The following is a 12,060-nucleotide window of genomic DNA, read 5'->3' as shown; positions in this document are numbered from 1 at the left end:
TCGCGGTGGGGGAACCGTCGGCCTGCTGACTGGTCGCGGGGTCCCTTCGAGCGGGCGTCGCTCCTGGATGACTCTTTGGGGGAAAGGCGGCGGCCGGTCCCCGGCCTCGCGATGATGGACGGCATCCGCCAGCTCGATCGCCTCCACGAGTTCCAGGGTGTTGGTAGGGTTCCTCATCCCAACCGCTTGCCGATGAGCGCGGGGTAGAGCGCGGAGGAGTCGATCGACCACTACCCGTTCCGCTACCTGTACTGCGGTGGGGTTCCCCTCCAATAGCCAGTGATGCGCGATGCGGCTGAGCTCGGCTGCCTGGGCACGGGCTGGCACCCGGGGCTTGAATTCCCATTCGTGGAACTGCTGGGCGGCGCAGACCGGTGAGAGGCCGAGCCTCGCTAAAATTTCCCGCTTGACTTCGATATAGTTTTCGGCGATCTCAAGGGGAAGCGAGAAATAAGCCCGTTGGGCTTCTCCGGTGAGGAGGGGTGCCAGCGCACGCGCCCAATCATCCTCAGGCCATGCCTCACGTTGCGCGGTGTTTTCAAAGACCTGTAGGAAGGCTTCCACATCGTCATCAGCAGTCATCTTTGGCAGCAGGCGGGTTGCTTGGGCGCGAGGATCAGGTAGCGGAACGCGTTGGGCGGCGGCGGCCCGGATGGCGAAGAGCTCGTCCTCTGTCCTGCCCTGGTGAGTGGCGAGATGTTCCACTATCTGTTGCTGGCGGATGCTCACTTCTGCGAGGCGCTGTAATACCTCCTCCATTGCGGGGACGAGCGCGCCGCGTTCCCCAACACTGCGGTGTATAAACAGGAAGAGAGGGAAAAAAAAAAGGATTAGGGGGTGGGGCGGTGAACTTGCCGGTGATTCCTCACGAAAATGCCCACATTCTCCACCACTGTCACGGGGTGAAGAACCACTCGACAAGGCAGGCTTCGTGAAAAGGCCCCCGGAGGATAGATTTATTTACAGTGAAATCAAACTGGTGAAAGAAGGTAAGCTGGTGCGTGATGGCTGGTGCTTTAAGTGCTCTTCAGTGCTCAATCCAAACGAAAGTGGGTGTCCAAAACGTGCTCCAAGAGGTGGGCTGTCGGTCACTCGCTGCTTTCTGGGGAGAACAGAGGAAAAAGGTTAGAACAGCGTTTCAGTCGGCTCAAGACCTGAGTCTCCCTGTTTGCTCAGCATGTGCTGCTTATGTGGCTGTGGGCTGATTGGGAGCAGCTGTGACCGATCAGCCGGCGGTGAGGGTGTGCAGGTGTTTTGTGTTGGTTGCCAGGGCGACACTGATTCCTCCGAGGACGCTCGTCACAATATATATATATATATATATATATATATATATATATATATATATATATATATATATATATATATATATATATATATATATATATATATATATATATATATATATATATATATATATATATATATATATATATATATATCGTCGCTGTCCGATGAAAAACACGCAAGTCCATTTTGCCGATTTTGAGATTTTTCGACGGATTGAATGTCCAGGTTCATTTCCGTATACAGCATGCTTCACATATCTAAATGGCCAATGAAAAGTTGTGAAATCATGTCATCTGATTTTCACGTATATCCATTTGGTGTCAAAGCTGTCAATCACGCCGCGTATCTCCCGCCCTGTGGAAGCATCTCGCCGGTCTCGCCGGTCTCGTGAAGTTTCATCGAAGCTCAGCACTGGATAGCCGAAAGTACGACATTGAAGCTCTCCACAGTTTAGTTCTAATCTAGTTCTTCACAGATTAGTTTGCTTGCTAGTATGTAAATAAACTCGGTCTCATTGATAAGGCCATGTCCACACGAAGCCAGAACTTTCCCTATCCAATCTTTTTTTTCCCCTCGTTTCAAGAAATATCTGCGTACACACGAGAGCATGAAAACGGCTCAAAACGATGTAGTATACATGCCAGGCCAGTATGTGGCACTGTAATTCTGCCACAGAAATACACTAAAAACGGAGAAGAGTTGTGCTAGAAGGGGTACTGCAACAGTCGAAGGGTGAGGTAAAATCTCACAATAAAATAACAATAAATAAATTTGCTACTTACCAGATGTGTTTTATTAACGCACACACCTACCCCAACCCTAAACATACCCTTACAATAATGCAAATACAGTAATTAAACAACGCAGTATTGATGTGCGCATGCCCAGTGCCCGTAGTTGTATCCCCTTTAAGTCTTCAGTGATGACATCACCGTTTCACAAAATATACGGATTGGCTGGGTGTCGTTTTCAGATTTATCCACTTTAGGACCCGGTTTAAAAAAAATAGCGGTTTCAGTCTCCCAAAACGCCGGATCCGTGTGGACGAAACGCCAATACGATAAAAAATGTATACGTATACAGTGATCCGCGTCTCCGTGTGGACGGGCCCTAAGATTCAGCCTTTATTTTCTTAGTCAAACTGATCAAACTATAGCCTGTAATGCTACTGTCATGATTGTCACTAGAACATGCCTCACTCATACTGTTATCACCGCATGCCAGAGGCTGAGAATGTCCAGCACGTATTCCTCTGTCAATATGAAACGCGACTTGGCCATTCTAATTAATGATCGGAAGAACGCGTATCGACCACCGTTACTGTAAAATATGCACGTATGTCCATTTAAACTCAATTTTGGTCAAATGTGGATTATATCATTACACTGACAAGAATATGGTTACATGTAAAGATGCCGCACCAAGTATGACAACGCTACATTCAACTGTTTTTGAAATACGGTGTTTTTTTCACTTCCTGAAAAGTAAGCGTTTGGACATACGTGAGTTTCATCGGGCAGCGACGATATATATATGAGCCTAAATTTAAAAGTGAGAGTTCTAGAGTTCATATAAAGGATTTTCATGTTAAATCCTTATCCAGTAAAACACAAACATTTGAAAATGAATTCAATAAATATGCATGAAATTGAATTATTTTGATTTGAATTATAATGAGTTCAGTTACTTTTTTAAAGTACAGGAACTAGGAGTGTCCATTGATTAAAATATTCTTTGAAAGCAAAACTACTAGGGCCTTCGAATATTGTTGCAGACAACAATGGGAGTTGGGGAGTGGGGGGTGGGGGGACTTTTGGTCACTGATTAACCAACATAGTGCATGAGTCATACTAAACACCATTACACCCATGTTGTTTTGCAATAGCTTTTAGAGTGAGTTTCAATTTACAGTAATTCCACAGAAAAGAGCAATCGGTTAGTTCTTCAGTATTTCCCCTTTTGTGTTCCTAAGGAAAAAAAATCAGGTTTGGAAAGACATTCATTTCAGGGTGAACTAAGTTAACTAATGGTGAGCACACAAGCTGAAAATGAATGCGAGTACATGTTAAAGCACAAATCTTTGTGATCATCAGAGGAAACAGCATATCAGATAACTCTCCCCTCTGAGTAAATTAGAGGACAAGCAAACAAGATTAACTCAGGGACTTAGTGTAATGTGTTGTGTGTGTCAGTGAATGGGGCATTAACTGAAAGCAATTACATGTTTTTAATAACTCATAATGTGTATCTGTACATGATAACATGAGCATTTGTGTGGGTTGTGTTTGGGTGTGTAGGTGAGGTTTTTCCAACATTGTGGGGAGGAAATGTTCTCTTAAAGAATAGTAAAACTTGAAATCACGTGCATTATGGGGGACAGATATCTGCTAATGGCCATCAAGAAAACCGCTTAAACATACTTAATAATGTCTTAATGAAAGGTTTCTGTCATGGCACATTTATTTTGAGGTTAGAGCACAGAAAATATAATTATCTGAGTATATAAACAACAGCAGTCAAAAGAAATCCGTCATTGTGATGCAAATGTGTGAGCATACTCTTGGAGATACGTGGAGATAAAAAGTCGACATACCTCTCAGCGCAGTTGTCCTGGCAACGGAAGACAGTCATTTTTTTGTAGTCAAAAAAGGACACCCCTCTAAGAGCCCGTTTCTGTGTGTCATCAACATAGCAGCCGATGTACTTTGCTAAAAAAGAGAAAGGTAATGAAAACATTGTTAGTTCCAGTACCAGGATTTAGTGCTGATTTGAATCCTCTTGATGAATAAATCCTGTTGATTCATGAAATGAATTCAAGAAACATTCAAGGTTGTAAAGTACATTTCAAAATGACTAGTTGAAACGCAACACCATCTAGTGGCCAAACAGTGAAATCACAGCCAGATCTTGTCTGAATGCTCTGGATTAGGGAATTTTGAAAATGTATTTGTTCAGTTCAAATATTCACATTTTAAAAATGTAAAGTGTCAGATTAAACATGCTGAAACTGTATTACAACATTTTGAGAATAATGAGTTACTTAATATAAAAAGTATTATGAATGTTAAAGATTGTAAATAAGTTATTTATTATTCACACTAGTTAACACATGCATGATATTTAAGTCTCTAATAATTAAGTAGCTATAATTTGTGTGTATTTTAATGTTTATTCAGGTGCAACTGCATTGCTTGTTTTTGAAAACTGAGGGACAAGTCAAAATGGGATAAATCCACATTCTTTTAGCTTAATTTTCATAGAAGATCCAATTATAAATCTTCTGAAGAATTCATTGGAAAAAAAAAATACATTTTAACAATGTGCTAACAGTCTGGCATCACATATTGTAATATTATGATGGAACATTAAAAAAAACATCTAGTTTGGATGTGGCCACATAGTTCTGGACATTTTGTTCTGAAAACATTTACAGTCTGATGCACAGATGCATCATCTGCTCCATCAATCTCATCATTTGTGACACACACACACACACACACACACAAAATGACCCAAAATGCCCTGTTGCATGACATCCGTTCTTTCTCTGTAATCTCATCTCACTCTCCCCATTAGGATTGAATGTATTTTCTAATAGCCGAAATGAGCTGGCGAAGGGGGATTCTGTCATATACACATACCAACCAGTACAACATTATAGTAATTGCAATTGTCTAAAAAGCAGCGAGCAGGATGGTGAGCTGTGAGTTAATCGTATTGGCAGGCACAGAGGGCAAGCTCGGTAATCTGCTTTATCTACAAGTCAAGCTCCATTCACTCAACACTGTATTGCCATTCTGTGAAGCAGCTAAGTGCATGGATGAAACTCTCACTAGCAGCACGACGACAGAGTTAATGATGCTTTGCTGTACTCACATGATGAGCTCTCTGCATGAACCGTTTGCTCTGGATATATGAAAAGTAATGAAAAGGGGAACGGGGATGAGTTATAATAGTTTCGCATAATATATTTGAATAAACCTCAAAATCAAGCCTATAAGGGTATAAGGGTTTTTTACGCTTATAAATGCTTGCTTCTAACTTTAATATTTCCTATTTAATGTAGAAAGGATATGCTGTTTTCTTTGCTTTTGTGGGTCTGATATTTGTCTATTACTGCACTCTAAAAATGCTTGGCTATTTTATTTTTACCTACATGCTGGGTTCAGCTTGCTGGGTCATTTTTTAAATATTTTTACCCAGTGCTGGTTCATTTTTACTGTCAATACAAATGATGAACCCCTCCATAACTAAACGGCGCTGGGTCAGTGTACCCCACTGTTGGGTAATCTGTGCCAAACCGGTTAAAAATGGATCCTTTGTCAACGGTCATTTTGTGTTCTGCTCTGAGAGAAAACTTCCTGAGGGGAAAATTAGGTTTGTATTATTGTATTCCTATCAAATTATTACTGGACAAAGAGGAAAATGTTTGTAGTCTCACATTTTGCCTTTTTTGTTTACGACTTTACATACATGTCGCAGCTAATGTCTTCTTGGAACGCTATCCGAAGGACATGCCGGTGCCCCCGTGGAAGTTTCACGACCGTCAAACAGATGAGCGACCAGAGCTGAAACACAACGCGACATCCTGTCATATGTAACAAAGTTTCCGTGCGCTTCAGCGACTACTGCAGCTGTGGTCGTGCTATGCGTTTGACGGTTGAAACTTAAATGTCTGACAGACGAGATGGCACTAAAGCTGCAATTTTTCAAAAATTTCAAAAATATAAAATATTGACATTTAATGAATTGGAACAACCTACTGATACCAGTTTTTAACTCCCTTTTTAATTCCCAAAATTTTCCATTCAAGGACCCACCGAGAGGAGTAAAACCTATCTCAAGACACACCAAAATATTTGAGATTAGAAAACAACTGACAATACTGTAAACCTAATCTTAATCAAAAGTTTGATATGACAGAAACTGAGTATTTAATGTACATTTGTGTAGTACTATATGAGATGAAAATGACCCCATGATTTACTTGTCCTCAAGCCTTCCTAGGTGTATATGATATGACATTCTTCTTTCAGGTGAATACAATTGGAGTTATATTAAAAAATGTCCTGGCTAATCCAAGCTTTATAATGGCACTGAATGGGAGCCCAAAATTTGAAGACCAAAAAAGTGCATCCATCCATTATAAAAGCAAGCCACACGGTTTTGTGGGGTTAATAAAGGCCTTCTGAAGTAAATCAATGGGTTTTTGTAAGAAAAAAATCCATATTTAAAACTTTATAAAGTAAAATATCTAGCTTCCTCCAGACCGCCTTCCATTCAGCTTACAAATCTGTATTATTAATTAATAATAATACAGATACATTTTGTAGAGAAGAGCAGTGCTAGCTGTCTAAAAAATATTTACTGGATTAAAAGTGTGACAACTAGCCCCAGTCTCCCCTATATTAATATTATGAAATCTTCTTAGTCACAAACAGTGTAAAAGTGTCCTGAAGGAGGCAGAGTAGAGACAGGGACAACACATGTAAAAAGAAACATGACGTGACGCAAAAATGTATGATTTACTTAATGATTGTGATTAAACAAATCTATATAATAATGACTATATTACATTTAAAAAATAAATAAATAATAATAATAATATATATATCACATATATATATATAATTTAAATATCAAACAAATATAATAACTTCCCTTCCCTTTCTTTTTCTCTCATCGTGGAAAAGTGTCTCTGTGAGACTTAAGTCAATCGTTGATTTACTTCACTTTTTAAAATGATGCAAGGGTTTGATGTAGTTCAGACCACAAGGCTGATGTACTAACAGAGCTAATATAAGACAGAGTGACAGTCGTGCATTTCTAATACGTACTGTCACACCATCTGGTGCTGTTGATATCACAGATATCGTAGACTACAGTGAAGGATGTTGGGGTCCTGAGCTCATGTTTCTGTCCTTGACATCCGTTGAGTTTAATTAATTAGATGTGTGCCTTTACAACCACGAAGATTCAATCTCCACAATTATAATACAGTGGCTTCCTCTTTATCAGAGGTTGATTGCTAAAGCCATGCACATATGACTGTAAAAAGTGAAACGTGCAGTGTTTTACTAGAGGCCTACTTGAGAACCATCTGTTCAAACCTCACTATGGATAAAGGTAATGACCCGAGACTTACACAATCCACTAATTGGCTTTCTTTTGCCTTTTTGTGGGTTTCTATTGTATGAACTATAGTGAGTTAGCACAGAGACTTTTCTGTATGTAGTCCATCTTTCACAGAGAAATATGGTTTAATTTTGAACGGGCCCACATTGGCAATTCAATATTTTTCTTGTGGTGTAATGTTCACTATGATATAGGTATAGGGTGGCCATCCGTCCGGATTTTGGCCGGACAGTCCGGATTTTAAGCCCCCTGTCCAGCGCAGCCCCAAGCCGGACACTCATTTGTCCTCCTTTTTGGAGTTGCGCTGAATCGACCAAAAAAAAGCAGCCGCATAGTGTCTAATGCCGTAAGATCTCTGGTCAAACAAATGATTGGCTGAAAGCTGTGCCAAATAAATATCTGATGTATCACTAGTTAAAAATGTAAACAAGCCTCCACAGCGTGCTGGCTACGTCATATAACGTTAACATGCCGAAACGTCAGACCTCATTAATCCGGAATGGACAAAAGAGCACGAATTTATATCAAAAATCAGTAGAGACGCTTTTCATGGATTTTTCACTGTGTCGCTGTGAAGTGGACGTTAGTAGTCAAGGGAAAGCCGCCATTGACCGACATGCCAGCACGGAAAAAACATAAAAGTAACCGACGAGCCGCAGGTAGGCTACGTCTTCCCTTAGGTCATTTTTTCCGAGAAGCAACATCACCTCAGGATGACAAAATCTCCGCTGCAGAGCTTTGTAAAGTCTATCATGCAGTCAAGCATCACCAGCCATAAATAATGAATGCGAAAAAATATAAAAATATATATTTCAATTCTTAACAAAGAGCTGCCTGAGCTGCTGTCTTTCAAATTTTACTTTGGACTCAAGGAGGAAATGCAAAGTATGTGCACAGCACACCATGAACTATAACTATAACCATAACATTTTTAGTCAAAAGACTATGACTAATGACTATGAAATCAAAATTTGCTGTCAAAATTAACACTGCTCCCGTTTTATTCAAAGAATCTCTTAACTATATCACGTTTGCACTGTTAGTGAAGATGAAAGCATTCGTTAGTGTGTACAGAGATCACTGCTTTCATGCGCTCAGCATGTGTGTGATCGGCTACAATGATCATCACTGCAACCTTTCATGCCACAATCTTATTATAATGCCATAGATCTAAATGTAATGCAACACTTTTCACAATTAGTTAACCATGAGAGCTGTAATAGTAAAACCGCGCTAAAAAAGAGAGAGTAAAACTATTTCAAATGGAAAGACGTTAGCCAATCACAGCAGTGGATGTTTACACTGAAGTCTCACAGCAGACACACTCCCTAAAACGGAGCGTTCAGAGCAGAGGCTAAAATCAGGGTTGGAAAAATGCCTTTTATTTATAAATAAAAAAAGCATTCTAACATTTTACGTGCACCCCAGGAACCATCATAAAACAATTAAAAAATGCAGTTCATGACCCCTTTAAGTTGTTTCCAAAAAAATTTTTTTTTACTTTATATTCATCAAAGAATATTGAAATAAAATGTATCACAGTTTCCACAAAAATATTTAGCAGCACAAATATTTTCAACACTAATAAGAAATGTTTCTTAAGCACCAAATAAGAATATCAGAATGATTTCTGAAGGATCATGTGACTGACAAAAATTCTGCTTTGCCATCACAGGAATAAATTACATTTTAAAATATACTAAAATAGAAAACAGTAGTTATTTAAAATTGTAATAATATTTTTCAATATGACTGTTTTTACTGTATTTGTATTGTATTTGAATGCAGCCTTGGTGAGGCTTCTTTCAAAAACATAAAAAAATTGTTACCAACCACAAACTTTTGAACAGTAGTGTAGCTGTCATCATGTTATAGTTTTCGTTCTTGATGTGAATGGACCTTTAGGTATGATAATATCGAATCTTGATTCAAAAGTGAAACTCTGCGTCTGTTGGCCAGCCGTTTGACAAGCAGTCAAAAAAGCATAGCAATGTACAAATAACAGGCATGTTTCAGCTTTTTACATCAAAGACCTTCAGCAAACACCGTCGAACACACTTTCCTACTAAACCATGATGGAGGTCACATCATGCATATTTTATCGCATCACCATAAAGAAGAAGCTTTTATCTCAAAGATTAATGAACTGACTTTACAGTTATTTACAGGAATATTGGGGACTTGAGAAAGTCCGATTTTTAAATAAATAAATGTGAATAGTGATAGACTTCTTTATGATAACGATAAATGCTTTCATTGGAATCACTCAAATTAGCTTTTATTAAATGCATCAAGGATATTTTCTCTCTTTTATAAAAATATATTTAATTGTGTGCCTATACTGCTAAGCAATAATATTTTTAGAAGGGATTAAGTATCTGCTAAAGGCTATGAACTAACAACAGCTCTCAAATGTGCTACTCTAGCTTTAGAAAAAAACACACACATTCATTATTTATTTCAACAGTCAAAAAAGGGCACCTCATTCCTCCAGCTTACCGTTTTAAAGACACAGGCAGTTTGCCACTCCACTGAGCTTCAACCATGGCCTTCCTACCATGACTGTCTGTGACAACTGAACACTGACATACTGAATCATTCTCTTCTGATCTTGAAGGACCAATCAGCTCGTTCTAATCAATAACTGCTGCGTTCTGCTTCACATGGCACACAGTGTTCACTACACCCTGGGCACTTCATCTGACAAAAATAAGTCAATTTGGAATGCCCTGCAGCACTTGAGTCACAGATTAAGTCGGAGTATGATGATATAATATATTTATGTACATAATTATAAATATATCATAATTAATGTTTTATATAAGTGCATATAAATATTTATGCATATATTCTCTGGGAACTGCCCGTAACAAAAATGAACCGAAACTCAATAGGTTACTTGCCTCAGTCACAATAAGAAATATGTCTATAGAATGCTTGAAATGTGAACAAATATTCTCTGATTATGTAATCCGTATGAAACCAACGAGAGGTACAGAGGTAATCTACTCAAACGTAGATGTTTATAATGTATATGAGCGGTTCCCAGTGAAGAAAGGACAGGGCATAAGAGTGAAAATCTCACTATTTTCATTCAACTTTAATGTAAACTTTAATGAAAATCGATATTTTCATTAAAGTTCATAATTATTATATAAATGTTACTCTAGTCTAACAGCTGCACAAAATAACCATAGTTCGTGATTTATTTTCACGAATAAAAAAAACACCCCCACCCCCTGCTTTTTTCACAAATCGCACCCTGAATGTATATATGAGTGTGTGTGTGTGTGTGTGTGTGTGTGTGTGTGTGTAATATAATTATTAATGCAATTATTTAAAGCAGCACTAGGTAGGTTTTGCTCTCAGGGTCCCCCTACAGTTGGGAAACAGTATTGTCCTCTACTACTGTCGTAAACTGTCATTCTACATCAGTGGATGCGCACGTGCATTTGTTGACATGACAACCATGATAGCCCTGAACACTGCGGGAGGAGTTCACCTGTCTATGGAGTTCACATGCAGGTGTTCTGCTTGCGTCGCCTGTGAAATGTATTCATCCCAGGTACAGTGGCATATGTTTCAGCATATCATATGAATATAATTTCATGGGTTTTATTTTTTTCAAACGCCAAATGATAGCGATGCTCATGTTTACAAGCCAGCGTCATTATAGTAGCCTAGTCTATTGGTTACCGTTTTACAGAATCTATATGATACTTCAATTCAATGTTTGAGTGGTAGGTAATAACCATATATCGTCAATATTATAATATCAAGCTACCCTAGATGAATCTGCAAATTTGAAAAATCGATTTGCATTATAGCTTGAGGCAAGACAAATAAACCAATATCACAGACATGTTAGGTATCCTAAAATATGATTTTGTACGTCTTACGTATTTACTTGCAAGAATGTAGCCCCTCCTCCTCCAGCTCACGTCAACGAGCAAACGCTGGCCCAATGTTGATCCTCGTCCTGCCTTTAATCCGATCACTTTCTCGTTTCCTCTTTTTGCTTTCCTCCGACAAAACCTTTGCTTTCTTATTTTTCTGTGCTGCTTCGGCCATGACTATAACATTCGGCAAACAAATGATAGTTTGGCTCGCACGTCCGAATTTAAGGAAGTGGGGGTGGTGGTGGAAGTGACGTATATGCCTTAAAGCAGTCGAATTTTGTAGTTCTTTTTTTTCTCGGGTTACTACCCGAAACCCAAAGTTTAAAAGTACGATTAAAAACGATACAGACCCCGTCAGGCTATGGCAGACGTGTCATTCAACCTATTGTAAGTCGATGTATCATCACAAGAGGTTTGAAAATATATTATAAAGGTTGAAAAGTTACCTAGTGCTGCTTTAATAAAAAATAATATGTTATATATTTAAGTACATTTAATTAATCACACTTGAAACTCCTACATTCAATGACGATTGTGATGTTTAATAGGGAAACAAAAGTGAAATGGATGGAATGGAAATGGATTTAAAATGTGTAATGAGTTTTTTAGCTTTATGTAAACAACAGTCATGACAATGGCCTGTGATTTAACTGCAAACAGAAGCATTGAAAACATATCGGAGAAAACATATTTTTTTAAATCAAACTTCATGAAGTTCTTAAGGCTTGTTCACACC

The 12,060-nt window shown here is 38.8% G+C and overlaps 1 protein-coding gene across 4 annotated transcripts in view; it reads right to left on the bottom strand.

The window, feature by feature from the left end:
* The window catches only part of wscd2 (WSC domain containing 2), a 78,143-nt gene that overhangs the window by 18,104 nt on the left and 47,979 nt on the right, over positions 1-12,060 (bottom strand). For 2 of the 4 annotated variants that reach the window (XM_079815537.1, XM_079815538.1), the window contains 2 exons: positions 5,167-5,196; positions 3,884-3,998 (listed from right to left, as the gene is read on the bottom strand). In XM_079815537.1, coding sequence (XP_079671663.1) covers positions 3,884-3,998; positions 5,167-5,196 — 145 coding nt within the window. The remainder of the gene's footprint in view (positions 1-3,883; positions 3,999-5,166; positions 5,197-12,060) is intronic. The other 2 variants (XM_079815539.1, XM_079815540.1) reach the window with 1 other exon arrangement.

This window comes from Gobio gobio (genome assembly GCF_949357685.1).
Source record: "Gobio gobio genome assembly, chromosome: 4".
Lineage (NCBI taxonomy): Eukaryota > Metazoa > Chordata > Actinopteri > Cypriniformes > Gobionidae > Gobio > Gobio gobio.
The sequence above is the reverse complement of the archived record's forward strand: the minus strand, read 5'-3'. Positions and strand labels throughout refer to the sequence as shown.